Here is a 22,657-nt window from a genome sequence, read left to right on the forward strand (position 1 = left end):
CTTCTTTCTATTACATAAATAAGCTTTTATGACCAACGTTAAGAGCAGGCTATGTCTCTAGATATAAGCATAAATATTAAAAAAGTCATTTGATACTGTGATCACTTAGCAAACTAACAATACAGTGTTATACTATGGGCAATATTCCATCCTCAGCCACTAGATATTTAACAGCCTTATAAATTAATACATGAAATATCTTCCTATTGTTCAAGCTTCAAAAGAAGTCAGAAAGCATTTAGCATCATATACCTCCTAGCATCATTATCTGTATTATCCTGTGTTTTGGTCTATACCCTTATATAGAACATAATTTAATTATATTTTGTAGTTTTCTTTACAGTCCTAGATCAATATGAAGGATTTTATAATTAAATCATTTTGCATAAATACTCTACATGTCAATATTTTTGGAATTTAAAAATAACACATAATTTGTAGTGGAAAACTGAAGTCAAATGAAATAATGTAATATTTTCCATGCCATTCCCAGATAACACATAATTCAAAAATAAACAATAACAAAAAGCAGAATTACATAAATAGAAATGGCTTATTATAATGTTACATCCAAGAGAATTGAAATCCAGACTTTGTGTTCAAACTTTATTATGCAGTTGATTTTGTACAGTTTTCATAAGATTAAACTTCTTACTTTGACATAATATTTGGTTAGTAGAAGAGATGCTTGTGATATTATACACATGTCTGGTATAGGAAATAAGTTTGTAATATTTAATGGATATTTTCAGTTTTAGAATGTCTTTTCCTGATCTTATGAAAAGAATTTATCTGTGGTTTGAACAAAATAATGTAGCACTTTGGGGCAAAGATGCAAAAGAGCAGCCCTGCACTTGAGGCCAAGATACAGAAAATCTCGACAGTTATTGTAGCCTTGCCCTTGGTGCTTTGGTAGACAGGAAGGAAGGTGATCCAGACACTGCAGACCACCAGCATGCTGAATGTCAGGAACCTGGCTTCATTGAATGTGTCAGGCAGATTTCTGGCCAGGAAAGCTACAGTGAAGCTTGCCAGGGAAAGGGAGCCCAAATATCCCAGGACACAGTAGAAGGCAGTAACTGAACCTTTGTTGCAGACAATCAAAATATGGCCATGCTCAGTGTGTACGTCAGCATCAACAAATGGAGGAGAAGTTGCCAGCCAGATTCCACAGAGAATCAGTTGGATCATGGTACAGATGGGAATGACAATGTTAGGTGCACCTGATGCGAGCAGCCATCTCTTTCTTCTATCTGGAACAGTGATCTTGAATGCTAGTACCACAGTAATTGTCTTAGCCAAGACAGAAGATGTTGCCATGGTGAAGAAAATTGCAAATGTTGTCTGCTGCAAGATACAGGTGGCCATATGGGGATGGCCAATATAGAGCAAGGGACAGAGAAAACAAAATATGAGGGAAATGAGTAGGACATAGCTGAGAACTTGGTTATTGGCCTTGACTATGGGAGTGTCTTGATGCTTCAAAAAGATAGTGAGTACAACAGCTGTAAGAGAAGAGAAACACAGAGCCAAGCCAGCCAGAGACATTCCCAGGGGATCCTCAAAAGCCAGAAATGTGACAACCTTTTTGAGGCAGTGAGTTCGTTTTGTGTTGGCATACTGGTCATCTGGACACTTCACACAATGATTCATGTCTAGTAGGAAAGGTAGCATTTTCAGATTTAATTTTTCCCTAGTGTTTATGATACATGAGAGCTACAGTAATGTTTTAGGAAATCATATCTAAAATTTATTTACCTTTTGTGGTATATGAAAATTAAATATGTTTGATGAACGGATTTAATTCTTACTTCCTTTGCCTTTTATCATAATGAAAAGGTTTTGTTTATATTTATCTCATTTACCCCAAAACTTGTTAGTATTTTTCAAAAACAATGATGTACTTCCACACGATGTTAAGGTAGCCACAAAAACCTACCTTGGTTTGGGTAATTAATGGAAACACAGTAGTTACTCATAGTTTTGAGAACTATGCCAAATAATAACTGAGAATGAGCTACTTCCTTGCATATTATGATCTGTGTATCAGCAGCAATTCGGTCCCACACAAAATTGTTCTCATGTGTCTCCTTTGACATAGAAGCCTTATCCACTCCATATCATGGAAGGAACCCATTCCACCATATTATTAAACCAGTACAATTCCTAACAATGTTCAAAATATTTCCTAATGCATATTAGTAAAAGAGTCTCTCCTTGTCAAAGAAACTTGTCTTTGAGACAGAGACCGCTACAGAAAAATCACAACCAGTGAAAATTTAGAGTTGTGGAGCTCAGTCTAATGAATACATTTATAATAATATTCCCTCAGCTGTATCTCTGGAAATGTTGCAGAAAAGGGGGGATGAAAAATATTGTAATAGCTATGGGATCACTTGATGTGAGTAGTTGTCTCAGAGAAATGTCACAAGCTACAGCCATAAAGTCTCACTATCATGACTGTTTAAACATTAAACAAGGACAAAAAATAGACTTGGTAAAGTGAATTGGGGATAAATAATTAGACCCCAACTCTACATAGAGAACAACAGACACCTAAGGTCTGTTGATCATATGAGAAATTGTCTTTCCCAAAGTATGGCACAGCAACTGATTTCATTGGATAACAAAATGCCTGATCTTAAAAACATACAAATAATACTGTAAAGACTGAACAGTTTGTATTTAGAAGTATTTATGTATATACATAAAATGTATGTACATGCCAACAGTTAATGAGAAAAGTGGCAATAAATTTGAAAAAAAGAACAAAAAGGGATATGTGAGAGGATTTGGAGAAATGGTGGGGAAAGAGGAAATGATGTAACTGTGCTTTATCCAACCTTGGTTTCAACAATTCTTGCTCATATAGACTCTTCTCTTTCTCCCTAATTAGACTCCCAGAGCTCCACCTGGGGTCTACCTGTGGATCTCAGCATACAAATCCCTCAGTCGTTGGATGGCGTTTCTGGCATGACTATTAGGATGTTTGGCCATCCCATCACCAGAGTAGGTCAGTCCCAGCTGTCTCTCGACCATTGCCACCAATCTATTGTGGGGGTATATTTGTGGATTTCTGTGGGCCTCTTTAGCGCTTTGTTTCTTCCTTTTCTCATGTGGTCTTCATTTACCATGGTCTCCTATTCCTTGTTCTCCCTCTCTGTTCTTGATCAAGCTAGGATCTCCCACTCCCACAGTCTCTCTTTCCTTCGACCCTCACCCTTCATTACTCCTACTCATGTTCAGGTTGTTCATGTAGATTTTAGCTGCTTCTCTGTCATTGGGCAAGCCCTGTGTCTTTCTTGGGCTCCTGTTTTCCAGGTAGCCCCCCTGGGGATGTGAGTAGCAGTCCAGGCATCCATGTTCCACATCTAGTATCCTCCTATGAGTGAGTACATACCATATTTGTCTTTTTGAGTCTGGGTTACCTCACTCAGGATGATTTTTTCTAGATCCATCCATTTGCCTGCAAACCTCATGATGCCATTGATTTTCTCTGCTGAGTAGTTTTCCATTGTGTATATGTGCCACAATTTATTTATCCATTCTTCAGTTGAAGGGCATCTAGGTTGTTTCCAGGTTCTGGCTATTACAAACAATGCTGATATGAACATGGCTGAGCATGTGCTCTTGTGGTATGATTGAGCATATGAACAAGAATTGTTGAAACCAAGGTTGGATAAAGCACAGGGACAAATATCCAAATGAATGGAAACACATGAACTATGAACCAAAGGCTGAGAGGCCCCCAACTGGGTTGGGCCCTCTGAATAGGTGAGACATTTGATTGGCTTGATCTCTTTGGAAGGCATCAAGGCAGTGGTACCAGGTCCTGTGTTCATTGCATGAGTTGGCTGTTTGAACCCTGGGGCTTATGCAGGGTCGCATGGCTTGGCTGGGAGGACAGGGCTGGACCTGCCTGGACTGAGTCTATCAGGTTGATCTCAGTCCTCGTGGGAGGCTTTGCCCTGGAGGAGGTAGGAATGGGGGGTGTGCTGGGGGGAAGGGGAGGAGGGCAGGAGGGGGAGAACAAGGGAATCCGTGGCTGATATGTAGAACTGAATGGTATTGTAAAATAAAATAAAAGGAAAAAAATAAAGTGTTTAAAAAAGCAGAAATGATGTAACTGTTTTATAATCTCAAAAATAAGAAAAAATGTTCTCAATTTGATTATTTCCTGGCTTGTATTCTTCCTGGGTGACTTTGCTTCTTCTTGTTCTAGAGCTTTCAGATGTGCTGTTAAATCACTAGTTTGAGATTTTTCCAAATTCTTTATATGGGCATTTAGTGCTATGAATTTCGCTCTTAGCACAGCTCTCATAGTGTCCCATATGTTTGGGTATGTGGTACATTCATTTTCCTTGCTCTTTAGGAAGTCTTTAATTTCTTTCTTTCTTTCTTTCTTTCTTTCTTTCTTTCTTTCTTTCTTTCTTTCTTTCTTTCTTTCTTTCTTTCTTTCTTTCTTTCTTTCTCCTTTAAACCATTGGTGATTCAACTGAGCATTATTCAGTTTCCATGAGATTGTAGGCTTTCTTTAGTTTTGTAGTTGCTGAAATCTAACTTTAAACCATGGTGGTCTGATATAACACAGGAGTTTATTCCAATTGTTTTGTATCTGTTGAGATTTGCTCTGTGGCCAAGTATGTGGTAGATTTGAGAGAAACTCAAAGCAATTCCACTAAAATCAGGAACAAGGCAAGGCTGTCTGCTCTCCCCATACTTACTCAATATAGTACTTGAAGTTTTAGCCAGAGCAATAAGACCACATAAGGAGATCAAGGGGATGCAAATTGGAAAGGAAGAAATCAAGCTTTTCCTATTTGTAGATGATATGATAGAATACATGAGTGATCCCCAAAATTCAACTAAGAAACTCATACAGCTTATAAACACCTTCAGCAATGTAGCAGGATAAACTCAAAAAAATCAGTAACCCTCCTATATACAATTGACAACTACGCTGAGAAGGAAATCAGAGATACATCACCTTTTAGAATTGCCACAAATGATATAAAATATCTTGGGGTAACTCTAATTAATTAAGTGAAGGACCTATATGACAAGAGCTTTAAGTCCTTGAAGAAAGAAATTGAAGAAGATGTCAGAAAATGGAAAGCTCTCCCATCCTCATAGATAGGCAGGATTAACATAGTAAAAATGGCGATCTTACCAAAGCAATCTACAGATTCAATGCAATCCACATCAAAATCCCAACACAATTCTTCATAAACCTGGAGAGAATAATATTCAACTTCACATGGAAAAACAAAAAAAACCAGGATAGCCAAAAGAATCCTGTACAATAAAACAACCTCTGGAGCCATCATGACCTCAAGCTCTACTATAGAGCTACAACAATAAAAAAAAGCTTGGTACAGGATTACAAACGGACATGTAGACCAATGGAATTGAATTGAAGTCCCTGACATTAATCCACACACCTATGAACATATAATTTTTGACAAAGAAGGCAAAACTGCACAATGGAAAAAAAGAAAGCTTCTTCAACAAATGGTGCTGGCATAACTGGATATCAACATGTAGAAGGCTGCCAATAAATCCATATCTGTCACCGTGCACAAAACTTTAATCCAAGTGGATCAAAGACCTCAACATAGATCCAGTTACTCTGAACCTGATAGAAGAGAAAGTAGGAACTTGTCTTGAACACATTGGCACTGGAGATTACTTCCTAAATACAACACACCAGTAGCACAGACACTGAGAGCAACAATTAATTAATGGGACCTCTTGAAACTGAGAAGCTTTTCTAGAGCAAAGGACATGTTCAACAAGACAAAGCAACAGCCTACAGAATGGGAAAAGATCTTCACCAACCCCACATCTGACAGAGGGATGATATCCAGAATATATAAAGAACTCAAGAAATTAGACATCAAAATGCCCAACAGTCCAATTAAGAAAAGGGCTATATGGCTAAACAGAGAATTCTCAATAGAGGAAGTTCAAATGGCTGAAAGACATTTGAGGAATTGCTCACCATTCCTAATTATCAGGGAAATGCAAATCAAAATGACTCTGAACTACCACCTTACATCTGTCAGAATGGCTAAGATCAAAATCACTGAAGACAGCTTATGCTGGAGAGGATGTGGAGCAAGGGAAACTCTCCTCCACTGTTGGTGGGAATACAAGCTTGTACAGCCACTTTGGAAATCAATATGGTGCTTTCTTATAAAATTGGGAATCAATCTCCCCCTAGAACCAGATATCCCACTCTTGGGCATATTCCTAAGGAATACTCAATCATATCACAAGGACCCATGTTCAACTATGTTCATAGCAGCATTATTTTTAATAGCCAGAACCTGAAAACAACCTAGATGCCCTTCAACTGAAGAATGGATAAATAAAATGTGGTACATATACACAATGGAATACTACTCAGCAGAGAAAACCATTGACATCATGAGGTTTGTAGGCAAATGGATGGATCTAGAAAAAATAATCCTGAGTGAGGTAACCCAGACTCAGAAAGACAAACATAGTATGTACTCACTCATAGGTAAATACTAGATGTAAACAAAGCATGACTAGACTGCTACTCAGAACTCCAGGGAGGCTACCTAGTAAAGAGGACCCCAAGAAAGACACAGGGATTGCCCAATGTCAGAGAAATGGATGAGATCTCCATGAGTAAACTGGACATGGGGGGGTAATGAAGGCGGAGGGTTGAGGGAAACGGAGCTTTGGGAAGGGGGAGATCCCATGTGAATCAAGAAAAGAGAGGGAGGACAAGGAAAGAAAGACCATGATAAATGAAGACCCCATGGGAATAGGAAGAAGCAAAGTGCTAGAGATGTCCCCAGAAGTCCACAAAGATACCTCCACAAGAGGCTACTGGCAATGGTCGAGAGAAAGTTCAAACTGAACTACTCTGGTGATCCAGTGGCCAAACACCCTAACTGTTGTGGTAGAACTTCCATCCAATGAATGATGGAAGTGGATTCAGAGATCCATGGCCAGGCCCCAGGTGTAATTGCTGGATTCCATTCAGTGAGAAAGAGGTGGGATTTTATGAGCGAGAATTTTTGCGACCATGATTGGAAAAAGCACAAGGACAAATAGCCAAACTAGTGGAAACACATGAAATATGACCCAATAGCCGAGGAGCCTCCAACTGGATCAGACCCTCTGGATAAGTGAGACAGTTGATTAGCTTGAACTGTTTGGGAGGCCCTCAGGCTGTGGGACCAGGATGGTCTTTAGTGCATGAGATGGCTGTTTGGAGCCTGGAGCCTATGCAGGGACTCTTTGCTCAGCCTGTGTGAAGGGAGGAGGAGCCTGGACCTGCCTCAATTGAATCTACCTGGCTGAGCTGATTACCCAGGTGAGTCCTTGCCCTGGAGGAGATGGGAATGGGGGGTGGTTTGGGGGCAGTGTGTGGCAGGGAGTGGTTGAGGGAGTACAGGGGAATCTGTGGCTGATACTTAAAATTAAATTAAATTATAAAATAAAAAAAGAAAAGAAGAAAAGGCAGCATTCATTTATATGAAAAAAAGAGAAAAAAAATGAAAAGAAAACAACAACAAAAAAGCCAGCACTCATAATGCCTAGGAAAGTATAGACACATGAACAAATTATTCCCTACACTCTCTACATGACAAAATATCACATATATTTTTATGTTGCACTGCTTGATCTTTGCTTGGGCACATTATCCTCAAATTTTACTAATTTTTATAAGATTTGACAATTCAATGCTCCCAAGGTTGCAGTATTTACTGTTAAAACATAAAAATCAAATTCTATAACGCAAGGACATAATTACAAAACATAGTTCTGGATAAGTCTGAGAACTTCCTTCCATTTGTATCTTTGTGATTTATACCATAGTATATTTACTTTTCTTTTAAATGAATTGACCCAACAGCCCAAATTCAAAAGTGATGATGATGATGATGATGATGATGATAATGATGATTCCATTCCAGTATTGAGTCTATCCATCAGAGAGTTTACATTCCATTTTAGTTGTTCAATCCTCTCTGATTTTGTTAAGCAAACTGGTGAGTAGACATATTCAAATGCTTCAATTTTTAAAATTTATTTTAAATTAGTTATGAATGTGTCATATTTATTTATTTTTATCAAAAATATATTCTTTTCTGATATAATATACCCTGACCACAGCTTCTCTTTCCTCCATTCCTCCCATGCTTTTTTAAGTAGGAGCAAGGGAAATTTAATAAAATTGAGTGTGGTATCTTTGTGCTCAACTGGCACAAAAGTCAATAAGTTTGAGTTTTGATTTAATATATATGTGATGGTCTCATTTGAATCAATACAATTTTTGTGCATTATCCTATTAAAGTGGTTTATTTTCTCTTATTAGTTATTGTGTGTTATAATCAAATACACTTATAATTTTAGTATATTTTTTAAAAACCTCTACTGTTTCTTCACAATCCCATGTTTAAATCATTCAGAACTACGTTTACCTATTTCAGGCTCTAAATTAAAATGCTAGTTAATTTTTTTAGCTATTTCTTCTCACTACAACATTAAGTAATTCGATCCTTCAGAACTTGGTATACTATGAAAATATAGTTTTCAAAGTTTCTGTACATCAATGTAGATACCACTACTTACCTATTTGAAAACTCTCTGAATTATTTGTTGTGGACATTATAATAAAATATTTAATACAGAGTTCAATATGATTGAATATAAACTAAACTGTGAAATAGAGTGGGACTTGAAATATAAACTACCAATGATAGACTTGATCTACTATAGCTCACAGTACAAAAATGAACATTTCTACAACAACCCTGAACATTCACTCCTTGTTAGAAACTCGGGGTTACTGGGAGTAAGAGGATGCTAAGCATATAAGGCTTAAATAAACTAAAAACAGATACGACTATTAAAAATTCTGAATATTAGGATGATTATAAGTTGCAGTAGTAATGATTATTACTTTAAAGTTATATCCAGGAGAAAATATTTTGTTCATAGTATTTAGACTGATCAGATAAAAATGTAATTAAAAAACAGAGAATGTAGTATTACAAATAGCAATGTTATCTATGCATTCAACTTCATAATAAAATTTATCCTTTGTTTTTCTTCAAAGGACTCTTTGAGAATTATATAAATATGTGAGAAAATAATCAATCTGTTGATTATTTTGGTAAATCATATCCTTACTTGTCTTGTTGGAAATTTCATTTTCTGGACAGGGGTTACAATCAAAACAGCAGATAGCTTTTCCCTCCTGAGGGGATTTTCTGTGTCCAGGACTGCAGGGCCTACTGCATATGGAGGGTGGAGTCTGAGGAAAATCAGATACATTTTAAATACAATGATTTAATATAAGTTCCAAAAGCTGCAGTGATTCACAACGAGGAGCCACTGAAAGTTCTATTAAAGTCATGTTTCATAAAGTAAAATTCCATTGTTTTTAAGATAAGTATTATGAATTTATGGTGATTTATAAATTGTGGAACACACACATTAGAGGAGAGGGGAGAAGAGAAAAGCGGGAGGGAGAGGAGAGAGAGAGAGAGAGAGAGAGAGAGAGAGAGAGAGAGAGAGAGAGAGAGAGAGAGAGAGAGAAATATAGAAGAGTGGATGTGAGTTAAAATGAGTAATTGTTAAAATGTGTTACCCAATGATGAAGCATGCTATTTTATAGTATTTGTGCTACATGTAAATCATTTGAGTTAAGACCAAATTACCTGTCTAAAATCGGTGGCCCACTCTGTCATTTCATCAGATATGTACAATTGTGGATCATTTGGAGAATGTCCAGAAAACTTTCCTATTTTCACTTTAAATCCACAGGACTGTTTAAAATCTGTGACATAGAAAATGTCATATTCTGTACCCTGTTTTGCCTCCTGGTTTATGGTCACTAGGTCTCCAGCAGGATTTACAAATTGTATGTTCTTCAGTAAAGAAAACATCTAAAACACATTTTTCATTTCAGTTTCAACTATGCCTACACACTAGGACAGAAAATATAAAATATATAATGCTCACAATTTTCATTAGCCTCCTCTAAAAGGCAACTGTATTAAAAGTACTCAATAGTAAATAAAAGAATTTATATATAGACATAAATTTTCACTACACTTTAAAGTTAAAATTTTATCACTGGTATTGATGCTCTAAAACACACCACCTAAATTATAAGCTTTTAGAGTAGAGACACATTCTACATTTCTTCCTGGCAACATTGTTATTTGATCATCACCTTGGGAATTGCTTTCCTAAATAGATCAAAAAGTGGGAGCACTACTATTACCAACTGAAATCTCTGTTTTAAAATGTTGAGCAACTTTTTGAACATACAAAAGAAAAGTCATTTTCCTTTTGTCATTTAAAAATTTCATGAAAAATATTGTTCTTCCAAATGTTAAAAACATAAGATTCATGTATGTTGCAATATTCTGAACAAAATTTCTTCATTTAGATTGTAAAATGCTAAATTGTATGCCTGTAATAGCTGTATCATAATTTATGATGCTAACATAATAAATCATCACATGCAGTGAAAAATTCCAGATATATATGCACCTTGGAGAAAGGCATGTAGTTTCCATGGATTTAGAAAACTATGGATACCTTTAAGAATGTCATATCTATAACATACAGGCCATTCAATGAATGACTAATTAATTACCTTCCAGGAGTCAAATTCCAGTCCTTTCCCATGATTCTCTGGCCATATGTCTGTTTGTCGCAGAAGCATCTCATGGAGTGAGTGGGCTACAGCATACACAGCATTGTATAAGTTATAACTTGAATCACTCATGGACATTCCAAACTGATGTCTAAATAACCACTTCAATAAATTTGAAGCAGAACAATTCTTCAGTTTCTTACAATTAGATGATGACAAAGAACATTTAAAATAAATCCACCATAGTCTAACAAATGAAATTTCATTACTGTAATTTGAAGGGTGCACTGTCTGCATAAATTGTTTAAAATCAGACATCTCAGAATTATGATGTGAAAAAAAGAGAGTACCATGGAAGGAGTCAAGCAAGAAATGTCCTATAGCAGTGATCCTGTCAAATTGTGATGTACTGACCCAGATTCTATTAATGTTAAAAATTTTCCATGCTATAAAGTGTATTTGTAGAGCAGAGTCTTTGTCTCCATAAACTATCACAACTTTTGCTGATGACTTCATAATCTGCTCATTATACTGGTTAGCCTTTATAAAGTATGAAATATTATCATCTGTAATAAAACTCACAAATGCTAAACAGACCATGTTCCTTTGCATCTCTTCTCTCAATTCAGAAAGAAATTGAATTCCACGGTCTTCATTTGAAATGATCACCCCCACCCAGTTCCATCTAAAGTGAACCAGGAGGGACACCATGGCTAGTGGCAGAGATGTGTCCTTGGGAGACATCTGGTAGAGATGAGGAAATTGTTCATGGGCATTCAGGAGAGGTTGAAAATCACCATAGTACAGCTGAAGGACATAGAACATAAGCACGGTATGAGTAACATAGAAGAACTAATGATTGGTCTAAGACCTAAGTGTAGTAAAAAAATACTAGGGGTGTTAGAAAGTGTGAATTCTTCACCTCATTATTAAGATCATATCCAATTTCTTGTGGTTGTTCCAAAACTACAAGTGAACTATCTTTTCTGGTAAAATGTTTCACACTTCTGTGCCTTTCATTCCTATTTGTGATAAAGTTGTTATGTTTGCTTCAGAAAGCATCTGAGCATTTATTCTTGATGGAACAGAATAGATAAAAACCAACTCTCTACCTGTGAATCTTTTGAGAATCTACTTTAAGGAGGAGACAGTATTTCATTAAATTATCCCACTCTGACTTACCTCTGGAGTTCTGGATAAGTACAAGAGTGGTCCAAGTTTTGCAGATACTTCCCACATGGGTCCTGTAAATACGATTAAATATTTTTTCTGATTTTTACAGTAGTAGTTAGGAAAATTTTCACTTGTTTTTGCAGTATAACCAGAATTCCTCTTGTAGTCAGCCAACAGATTACATTTGATGTCAACTAGCAGAGAAATGTTTGGTAAAATATGAGGGTTCCTATTGATTTCTTCCATAGCAAAATAAAGAGAGAAAATCAGGTGGATGTTCTTAGGTGTCAACCTGAAAACAGAGCACACTATTCATGAGAGATTAGGTTACAAACATGACAATTTTACATTACACTCAATGGGAGAATAGCACTGAATTCTTATTTTTTGGACCCATTGCTATAATGACACAAGTCTTATTTATTTGATGTATGAGAATGTGAGTCCCGTGGGAGAATATTAAGATTCATAAAGGATTTTCTTTGGGCGCAGTGGATTTCATACCAATGAGATTGCCTTTTTACTTTGATGTTTCCTACAGTTCCATCCTATTATCTGCAAACTTTGTAAAATATATTCATGCCCTTCAGACACTAGAAAAGTTTGTACTGGTTAATGTTGAATCTTCTCATGCCTTCATTGTATACTTCTAACATTTAACATATTTGTAAAATGCATTTGTATTATCTGCTATCTATAATGCTATACTTTTATACAGAGGCAGAACTGGACAAAGCTATGATTTTGCTGAGGGTATGAAGACTAGGTAACCAAATCTGCCTGTGTCAAATGCTTTGAAAAGCCAGAGGGATTCACAGGTAATTAAAATAGCATAATACTTCTTATTCTCCCTCTTTCCTTGCACATACTTTCTTGCTTTCATATTGTATTTGATGATGTTCAATGTTTAGTGATATAAGGTTGGCTATTATTATACCTGCTTCCAGTGAGGAATGAGCTCCCTTCTCTTCATATGGACCCTCATGCTGTACTGATGCCTTTCAACCTATATTCTTTGCTTTGTAATACAGAACTGACCCTGTTTTCAAGTTGGTGTGGTTGAGATTTGTCCTAATAGGTCGTGTGTAACAGATTTACTTCAGTTTCTCTCTTTCATTTAAGGTCTTTTGGTTGGATGTAACACTTTTGATATAGTTTTATAGATTTTAAGCCTATTCAACAATAACATCTTATAAAAGTGTATTGTTTATGTGTCTTTTAGGTATTGCTGTATGCTGAGAGAGCTGGTAACAATGACTTTACTTGGGGCCCAAGAATATAGAGCAGATGGCAATGGATAGGTGAGGTGTCAACCCACCAGATAAATAATTCTCTGAGCCGGGCGGTGGTGGCGCACGCCTTTAATCCCAGCACTCGGGAGGCAGAGCCAGGCGGATCTCTGTGAGTTCGAGGCCAGCCTGGGCTACCAAGTGAGTTCCAGGAAAGGCGCAAAGCTACACAGAGAAACCCTGTCTCGAAAAACCAAAAAAAAAAAAAAATTCTCTGATGGAGGAACTCTTACAGGTAAGATTCATGGGGCCACAGACTTGGACATGGTTGCTTCTCTTTGTAATTTTACATGTGTATGAACAGCTATGGTATCTTCCTAATACCTGAACTGTAATGTGTAATTTAATCTGATGTGTACATGTAATCTCATGATTACATCTCAATCTTATGGGCATATATACCTGAGGATGGTCAGGAAGAAGACTTCTCATTAAACTGCATAATTTTAATATATGTAAGATATACCAGGATATGCTTAATAACTACATCTATTTTTCCATGAGGAATGTAAGACACATAGGCACTGATTTTTTTTAAATCACTAGTCAGACTGGCATAAACAAAACAGCAATTTCTTCTCAGTTCTAAGACAATCCATATACTATTGGTTGATTCGGGCCTTAGAACAATTACAATCTAGACTGAATGTCTCTATAAATATATCATAAGTCAAAACTTTACAGATATGGACAAGGACAGAGTTAGACATGTCTAACTAAGGTTATTAGTTACAAAGCAACCTAAATTACTATGCCAGTTTCTCTAGCCAGGCTTGGCTGATAACAGAGACCAGTCCCAATCCCTACTAAATTCTTTTGCAATTAACACTCTGTACAAACGTCTAACCTCAATCTATGATATAAAACTCAAGGAACAGTTAACTAACTGTTCATTATTTAGGTCCCAAATAACAAATAATCAAATAACCAAGTCCAGAGAGAAACAGATTTATGTGGAAAAAATTTCACAATTAGCCAGGGCTACAGAAGAGTTGGTCTGGGCTCACAGCCTTGAATATAGGGGGTAGAAGTTCCCTCCCTTTTGATCTCTGCTTACAAACAGGATAGGAAAATATATTTTTAGGTTTAGGAAACTTTCAATGCCACCATCCCCCACCTATGCGTTGCCTTGGAATATGGCTCTGCTGCTCATCATCTACTCAAGGAGTGTGCTATGACCTTTAGATGCAGCTTTTGTAACTTTTCTTTTTATTGCACAAAGCCCAAAAAGCCTCCTGTTAAATGTGTATGTGGCTGTGTAGGACAATGGGAGCAAGAAAATTGGAACTTGAGAGAAAACTGAAGCTGCAGAGAAGTAAAAAGCATGGCCATCACATCCTGTATGTGAGTGTCATTCCCTCAGATAGAAACTTATTCCTAAAGACCCTTAAATAAGAAAGATTCCTAAAATCCCACTACTCTGAAGGCATTCTATTTACAACCCTAGAGCAATTCTAGGAGCTGGACTCCCAGGCAGTGTTAGCCTCATCCATATTTTCTGTATTGCTTTGTAACTAAATACATAATATATCACTAGACATAACTTGTGGTTGTGAAGCTGCTATGGAATTGATTGAACCATTTACATATGCCATAAATTTTTAATGCTCATGTTTGAATCAGTTTTTTTGGCAGTGTCTTATTCTTTTATTTTAATTAACTCTTTCTCAGAAAGACCCCAAGTTATGCCACTTTGTCTAGGTCCTTGCCATTCTTTACTGGAGATGGATATGATTGTTAAAATTGAATTCTCCCATTCGTTCATTGTAATTACTTTTCTGTGAATTGTTAATATGTCATATGACATAGACTAGACCATAATATACAATTTAGATAGTTTTGAACTTGAAAGGAGCCTTTAATCTTTGTATGGAATACAGAAATACCCAGGATAGCTGAAATAATTCTAAATAATGAAATAATTACTGGTAATATCACTATGGTATCACAATATACTACATGGCTGTAGTAATATAAACCGAATGAACTTGTCACAAAAGCAAACATGTTGATAAATAGAAAGGAATTGGAGTCCACACACCTATGTACATCCACTTTATGGTAATGAAGCCAGAAATCCACAGTGGAAAAGCTAAACATCTTTAACAACTGGTGCTGTCTAAACTGAATAGATACATGGAAAGGAACACATATTTATCCATATCTGTCAATCAGCACAAAACCCAACTCTGGCTGAACAACACTGTAAGACTAGATACACTGGATCTCTTAAAAGAGAAAACTGGGGTATAATCTTGAACTCATGGTTTTGGTAAAGTTTTTTTTTTTTTTTTCTGAATAGAACACTGAAAGGGAACGTACCAAAACAACAGGAAGTAAAGGAGATCTCATGAAACTGAAAAGCTTTTGTATGGTAAAGAACACCATCATTGGGACATTGTGGCAGGCTGGAAAATGGGAAAAGATCCTTAGTCATCAGAGTATTATAAATCAAATGTACTTTGAAATTTTATCCAATTACATTCATCATGGACAACATCAATAAAAAATGATAGCTTATGGTACAAGAATGTACTCTAATGGGAAGACTCATGCATTGCTTATAGGATTGTAAACTTCCACTATGAAGATCAGTGCAGTAGTTCCTTTGGAAGCTTGGTATAGATCTACTTCAAGTTCCAGATATCTGAATAGTCTTAGTTTGGGCTTCTAATGCTGTAATGAATCACACCCCAAAAGCAAGTTAAGGGGGAAAGAGTATATTTGCCACACACTTCCATATTTCTGTTCATGATAGAAGAAATCAGGACAGGAACATAAACAGAGCAAGAACATGGAGAAAGGAGGTGTTGAAAAGGCCTCGGAAGAGTGGTGCTTACTGGATTTCTTTTCATGGTTTGTTTAGCCTGCTTTCTTATAGATCCCAGGACCACAAGTCTAGGGATGGCACCACCCATAATGGACTGGGCCTTCCCCCATCAATCACTAATTAAGAAAATGCCCCACAGACCTACCCACAGCCAATATCATGGAGATATACTATCTTACTGAATGTGCTGAGTCAGCAGATGAAAGTCCACCATCAATGAAGCAGCATGTAATGGCACACAGGTAAATCCACAGAAAACATGACAACATTTAGATCAACAGAAATTGGCTGTGTTTAAATGTAAGAGCTAGTCAGTGGTAGGCCTGAGCTAATGGCTGAGCAGTTTTAATTAATATAAGATACTGAGTGATTATTTTATAAGTGACTGTGGGGTCTGTGGGGCTGGGAAAGTCTGGAGAAACCTCCAGCTACAATCCTCTCTATAAATGGATGATAAGGCCCTCTGGCTGAAGATGAAACCTACACAGCATAGTGAGGATGAAGAAATTAAGCTGGTGCCTACCTAGAACATGCATGCCTGCTAACTACTGCTCATAGTACTCAAAGTTCTCTGAAAAACAAGCAAGGTAAACACAAACCTAAACATCTACAATTGTGACTGCCTTCAAGATGTGCTAGTGAAACAGTGGCATGAAGCTGGTGGGAGTAACCAAATAATAAATGATTTGGTTTAATGTCCATTCCAAGAGATTGAATACATGTTTGATACCACATTGCTGGCCAAGAACATGACAACAGATAGGCCTGGGACCTAGGGGAAAACCAAAGACTACTGCTCTAATAAAGGAACAAAGCCATAAAATGTCTCTTAATATCATTCTGCTTTATTCATAGATCTGTTCCTTGCTTAGACATCATCAGTAATGTTTCTTCCTCCGGTATATGTAGACAAATACAGAGACCCACAGCTGATCAATGTGCAGACAGTGAGAGACCTTGCACCATTTTTAAATGTGGTGTCTCCAACAAATGCAACAACATTCCACACAGGGCTCAAGGAACTCCATGACAGAAGATGTGGAAAGATTTGTAATAACCAGAGTGAATGGAGAGAATAAAAGAAATAAGGACATCTGTGCACAGGACTAATGCACATATGAACTTAGAGAGGTTGAAGCAGTATACACAGGACCTGCACACATCTGTGCCACATGCAGTTCATTGGCTCAGTGGAGAAGTGGATAAAAGTTCCTATCCTAAACTCAGGAGATATTTCCCATCAGTATCTACTACAAACAAAAGTTTAGTTCTTGCCAACAGAGTTTCACTGGGGACATCGACCACCATTTAGGGTCAGCATGATGCTCGGCAGTAGATGGCCAAAAAATTTAAAGTCAATCGTGTTTGAAGGTTAATTATATCATAATATTTTTTCAAGGCTTTAAAAGTTATTTTAAGCCTGGGTCCCGAATTTGTATTATTGCATTTGTGGTTTTGTGGGATTCCTATGCATAAGAGTGTGTGTGTCTTATTATCTATATGTATTTCTCAGTTTTTTATTTCTTCTGTTTGGTTGATTATGTTGTCCTATTCTGATTTGTTTGTTTTTGTTTTATCTTATTTTCTAACTATCATTTAGAAGAGTCTTTTTCCCATCAAGAGGAAGAAATGGTGTTAGTTCAGATTGGAGGGAAAGTGCACAGGATCTCAGAGGTGTGGGGGAGTGAAAACTGTAATCAAATATAATGTGTGAAGAATAAGTTTTCAATAAAAATGCAGGGATATAAGTTTTATGTGTGATAATGTACATGGTCCTGGGAAAATATTATATTAGATAAGAATAGTTTATCTCATTCATATAAAATGCCCCAATGGAGCTGTATGTGATAGAATGTACATTTAGGAATAGGCAGGAATGAGGGGATAAAAGATGAGAGCTGAAGAATATATTATTACAATTCCTAATGAATGTTATAAATATATGAACTTGACTGTGATGATAGATGCAATAATTTCTCTGTGTTAACATTCATCCTTTTAAATAAGCAGACCAAAATGTAACTTAACAGAAACAGAAACAAACTACCAAAACAAACAAATTAGTCATTTTAGATTTGCACTTTTCCCTTTAGTGTTGGAAGTTTTCTATATAAAATCTTCAATAGTTTACTGCTTTATATTTCAAAGATTACCCATTGTTAATTTATGCCATCATTAATGATGCTACATTTTTTCATGTCCTTGGGAAGCCTATACTTATCAGTCATGGTTATTTTCTTTAATCTGTAGAAAACCTAGAGTTTATTGGGTGAGGTTTGTCTCTGGGATACAACACATTATCTTCTGCTTCCATCTGTGAAAGTAAAGTGACATTATAAACTTTCAAATTAGAAGGCTTCATTTAGTCACAAGCCTCTTATCATTCTATGTAAAATCACTATATTTAGAATGGAGAATAGTTTTCTCAACGAGCTAGACTAATATTGACAATTGATAGATACTGAAAGATGGAGAGCCAGTTTTCACTTTTTAAAATACAGCATTTTGGTGGCTTAACCATTGTCCAGTGGAAGGGCATGTATTCAAGAGCATGTGGACAGTACAAATTGGCCTTGACACATTAAAAAAAGATGAAACAAAGTAGGGTGATTGGGAAAGAGGCATGGATCTGGGGAAGTTTTTGGTACTATGTAGATATTATAATAATGCACTCCATGAAATCTTCAAATGAGTAAAAAAATTTAAATAGACAATACAAGCTGGTGTAGTTATATAAAAAAAATAAGTGAATCCTTCCTGCATTGTTCGGGTAGGCTCACAGTTTGGAGACTAGACTTGATCGAAATAGAGATTGATTACTTTGGTTCCTTCTCATCACTATACATCCATATGGGAAACATGTATGACTAGAATATTTTCAACATTGTTTGGACAAATAGTAGAAAATTATAGACAAAATTGGGAACTCAATTCCAGTGGAGGGTACACATATCAATTTACTTAATTATCCTGTTTATTGCACTATAAATAGACAATTCTGACATGATAAACAATATACAGTACAAGCATTTGTGTATCCCTTACATTTAATCTACAACATTTTGGAAATGTAGAGAGTAAATACATATAAAATGGTAACTTTTCTTTCATCTGTCAATCAATTCCAACTTATGGAGAATAATGAATGCCACAAGAAGAATCCTTTTCTCAGCTACAGAGAAATTCTGATTATGTATGTCAAGAGAGGAGTTGGAATAACTGAAATTTTATTTGTGAAATTTCAGTATGTTTCTCTACAACTTCATTTGCCTAATCAATTGTGGTATCAGGTTTTTAATTATGCTAGAATCATCCAAACACTGCTCAGAAAATAATATTGAATGGCCATAAAGCAAAAACTGCTGTTTAGTCACAAACAGAAAGAGAAACATATACTAATTTGAAACATCTTTGCTATGTAATATAAAAGGCTTAATAGGAATTTAGATAGAAATATCCATGTCTGTAATGAACATACATGTATATGAAGAAAATTCAGGAATTAATCAGGACTGTGCTTTTTTCAAATGAGGTATTTATACCTCCATGAGACAGTTTCTATACTAATCAATTATTTGTATTGGTAAAAATGCAAAGAAAGGGGTCTAGGTAGGAAACATTTGCCATGCCATTTTCTTTAATACTCATAAATTAGGGGAAATAAAAGCATTTCTCTGGACCTCTATCATCTTGTGTCATGTAAATATATAAGTATAGATATAGAAAGATCCTGTGATTTCAAGTGCCAGAATTTTAGATATAAAATTCCTCATAATCTTAAAATAGGAGATCACATCACTGAGGAATATTGACTGATTAGCTGGTTATATTTGAAAGTGAATGAGATGAGTTAAAAACCTCCTTTCCTTGGCTCTCAGGGCACGGCTTGCCTAAAATGTGTAGATAATCATAAGCATATATATTGGTGAGTATTTTTTGTTCAAACTTTAATCAAATACCCCTTCATTCTTCCTTATTTATATCTGATCATTTGGAGGTCTGTGTCATCTCCATATTACATATTACCATGAATATTACATTTATAGCTATTATATGATTACTTGCCCTTTTTTCACATTCTCCTTCAAACCTAGTGATATTTTTAATAAACAGATGAGTATTCAACACATAGGATATTGTTTCACTTCTAGTGCAGCTTTTCAATTCTTCTGAGATTTTGCTTATATAATACAGTCATAAACTTTCACCTATATTTTGAATGTCCTACTGAGATATGGTATTAAAAACTGAACAAAACCTTTGTCTAAAACTGAAAACTTCACTGTGATGCTTCTCACACATATACAATGCCACACTTAGAAATGTGTTCTTACCCAAATTTAGAATATTATTTTTGACATTTTCCCTATCAAACTCTAAGAGACATTGCAACAATTTTCTCAGCTGAAATCTCAACAAGTAACCTCAGTTGTACAGGGATATGAAAATTGTGGTCAAACATATAAATCTAAGATTGTGTAGTACACTCATCCTCACAATAAACAAAGTTATTTTATATAATTAGGGAAAGAGGAGAAAGAGATTTAAAAGTATAATAAATGTAATAAATGAAAGCATACAGTAAAAATGAGACAATTTTTAAGTGAATAATTTGACTTCAGCCTGGGGTAACTTGGATGAATTTGTAGCCTTACTACTCCTCTCTCAACTGTTAGCAGGTACCACAGGCAACACTGTGGTACATTTATTCTAACACTGTAAAAGGGAAACAGGAACTCATTGCTTGCAGAGGCAGCCTCTATTCTAAAAAATGGATAAATTGTCTACTGAGGTATTTTAATTCGATGCTTCATGTGTTGCTAATCTAGAACTTTGCAAAAAAGTTCTGACATTGTTTATTCCACAAAAAAGTGACTGTGCACATGAAACTGAATGTAAAGGTAAGGATGGCATAAAATTCTCATAGTGAACAGACACTGTACAATTTCACACTGTTGTTTTCTACACCTGATTTCAGCTGTGGAATCAAAGAACACTTAGTTCTATGTTTGTTAGGGACATCACATGACAGCAGTTGGGAATTGTCATATTTAAGGATTGTCTTTAGAAGCAAAGTTGTTATCATGGATCATTCATTCAGTTTCGAGACTGGAATCTGTGACTTGAAAAAAATAAGCAAGCTAACCCCTAAACCATCATAAATATTACAATAGCCTTCTGTAAATATGAAATATATTTGGGTAATGTCCTAGAGGTAGGAATAAAACACAGAAAGAAGACACATAGAATAATGTTCTACCCCTCAGCAGTGCTAGAATGCATCATATACCATGATAAACAAGAATTTAAAAGTGAAAGAGGTACTTACTGCTTATCTAGATTTCCACTGAAATATTCATTTTTCATCTTTCTATGCTCTGTATAAATGGAAAAGAAACAGTCTTTTTCTTTATCTCCATCTGGGTTTTTCTTGTCTTTCACTCTGAAAAAGCACACAGGGTCAGTCAAATTGCAGAGAAGTAAGGGAGGCTTCAGGACCAGGAAGACAAAGATCAAAGACAACATCTTTGTAATGTAGCTGAGATGAGAGCCTGAGCAAAGTGCAGCATGAAGTGTCGGGGAGAAACTCATGTATCAATTATGCATGAACCCATCCATGTGTCTCTTTTTATTATTAAAGTCATTGTTAAGGAATGCAATATATTTTAGGAATCTCAGTACTTTGTTTTCAGTGTGCTATTTGCCTCTGGAGATTTCATAATTAGTCTCTGGCCTAGGGCTCTGCATCTGAGTTTCTAAATCCAGGTGAAAATTAAGAGATACTAATTTCATTCCCCTCAATATCCCTTATGATTACATACTTGTTATTGGATATGAAGTTCGCTAAAACAATTCCTCCTGGGCAAATTTCCTAACAAGCTCTGATTACCACTTGTAGTAGTTGACTTGGGTCACATCAGACATCTCAAATGAATTTTGTGTCAAAAATAAGTCTTTGTAGACAGAGCTTATTACAGACATACAGGAAATATGAGCAGTAATGTTCATGATAGGAAGTAGTATCTTTACTGTCTGTTGTATGAGAATGTTCTTTGCCTGCTTGAATGCTGTTTTGTCTGTCTGTTTGAGAAGCTTGTGCATGGCAAAGGACAATGCCATTCAGACAATGCAGTAGCCTTCAGAATGGGAAAGAGGAAACTCAAATGGCTGAGAAACAATTAAAGAAAAGTTCACCTTCATTAGCAGTCATATCATTACAAATCCAGTCTACACTGAGTGTTCATCTTACAATTGTCAAAATGGCAAAGATCCACAACACAAGGGGAAGTAGAGCTGGCAGGAATGTGAAGTAAGAACACTTGTACGTTGCAGATAGGAGTGTAAAACCACAGAGTCACTATGAAAATCAGTGTGGCAGTTTGTCTAGAAGACAGCAATGAATCCACCTCAAGATCTAGCCAAACCATGCTAAACCAAATATCCAAAGGATGTTTATCTTACTGCTAAGACATTTGCTCTTTATATTCTTTGTTACTCCATTAATAATAGTGAGAATTTAAAAACCAGCATAGATTCTCCTAAACATAAGAATAGATAAAGAAAATGTGGAACATTTCTACAATGGAGTATTATTCAGCTGATTAAATAGTGATATCATGAAATTTGCAAGGGAAATGGGTGGAATGAGAACAAAATCATACCAAGTGAGGTATTCTAGAATCAGAGAGATAAATATTGCATATATTGTCTATT

The 22,657-nt window shown here is 36.0% G+C and overlaps 1 protein-coding gene across 1 annotated transcript; it reads right to left on the minus strand.

Moving 5' to 3' along the window:
• Positions 1-735: 735 nt before the first annotated feature.
• LOC102918611 (vomeronasal type-2 receptor 116-like) lies at positions 736-21,469 on the minus strand. The gene is made up of 6 exons (XM_016009041.3): positions 21,273-21,469; positions 11,834-12,116; positions 10,652-11,458; positions 9,705-9,932; positions 9,175-9,298; positions 736-1,655 (listed from the first exon to the last, which is right to left on the minus strand). The coding sequence occupies exons 1-6, from the start codon at positions 21,467-21,469 to the stop codon at positions 736-738; spliced, it is 2,559 nt and encodes an 852-aa protein (XP_015864527.1).
• Between the last annotated feature and the right edge of the window lie 1,188 nt (positions 21,470-22,657).

The sequence above is a fragment of the Peromyscus maniculatus genome, chromosome 1, assembly GCF_049852395.1.
Source record: "Peromyscus maniculatus bairdii isolate BWxNUB_F1_BW_parent chromosome 1, HU_Pman_BW_mat_3.1, whole genome shotgun sequence".
Classification (NCBI taxonomy): Eukaryota; Metazoa; Chordata; class Mammalia; order Rodentia; family Cricetidae; genus Peromyscus; species Peromyscus maniculatus.

Coding starts and splice junctions, on each gene's coding strand:
- LOC102918611 (XM_016009041.3), bottom strand. CDS start 21,469: ATGTTGTCTTTGATCTTTGTCTTCCTGGTCCTGAAGCCTCCCTTACTT. Junction 9,933..10,651: donor TGGAATTTGACTCCTGGAAG/GTAATTAATTAG, acceptor AATGTGTTTTAG/ATGTTTTCTTTACTGAAGAA. Junction 1,656..9,174: donor TGAAATTTCCAACAAGACAA/GTAAGGATATGA, acceptor CTTTCCTACTAG/ACATGAATCATTGTGTGAAG.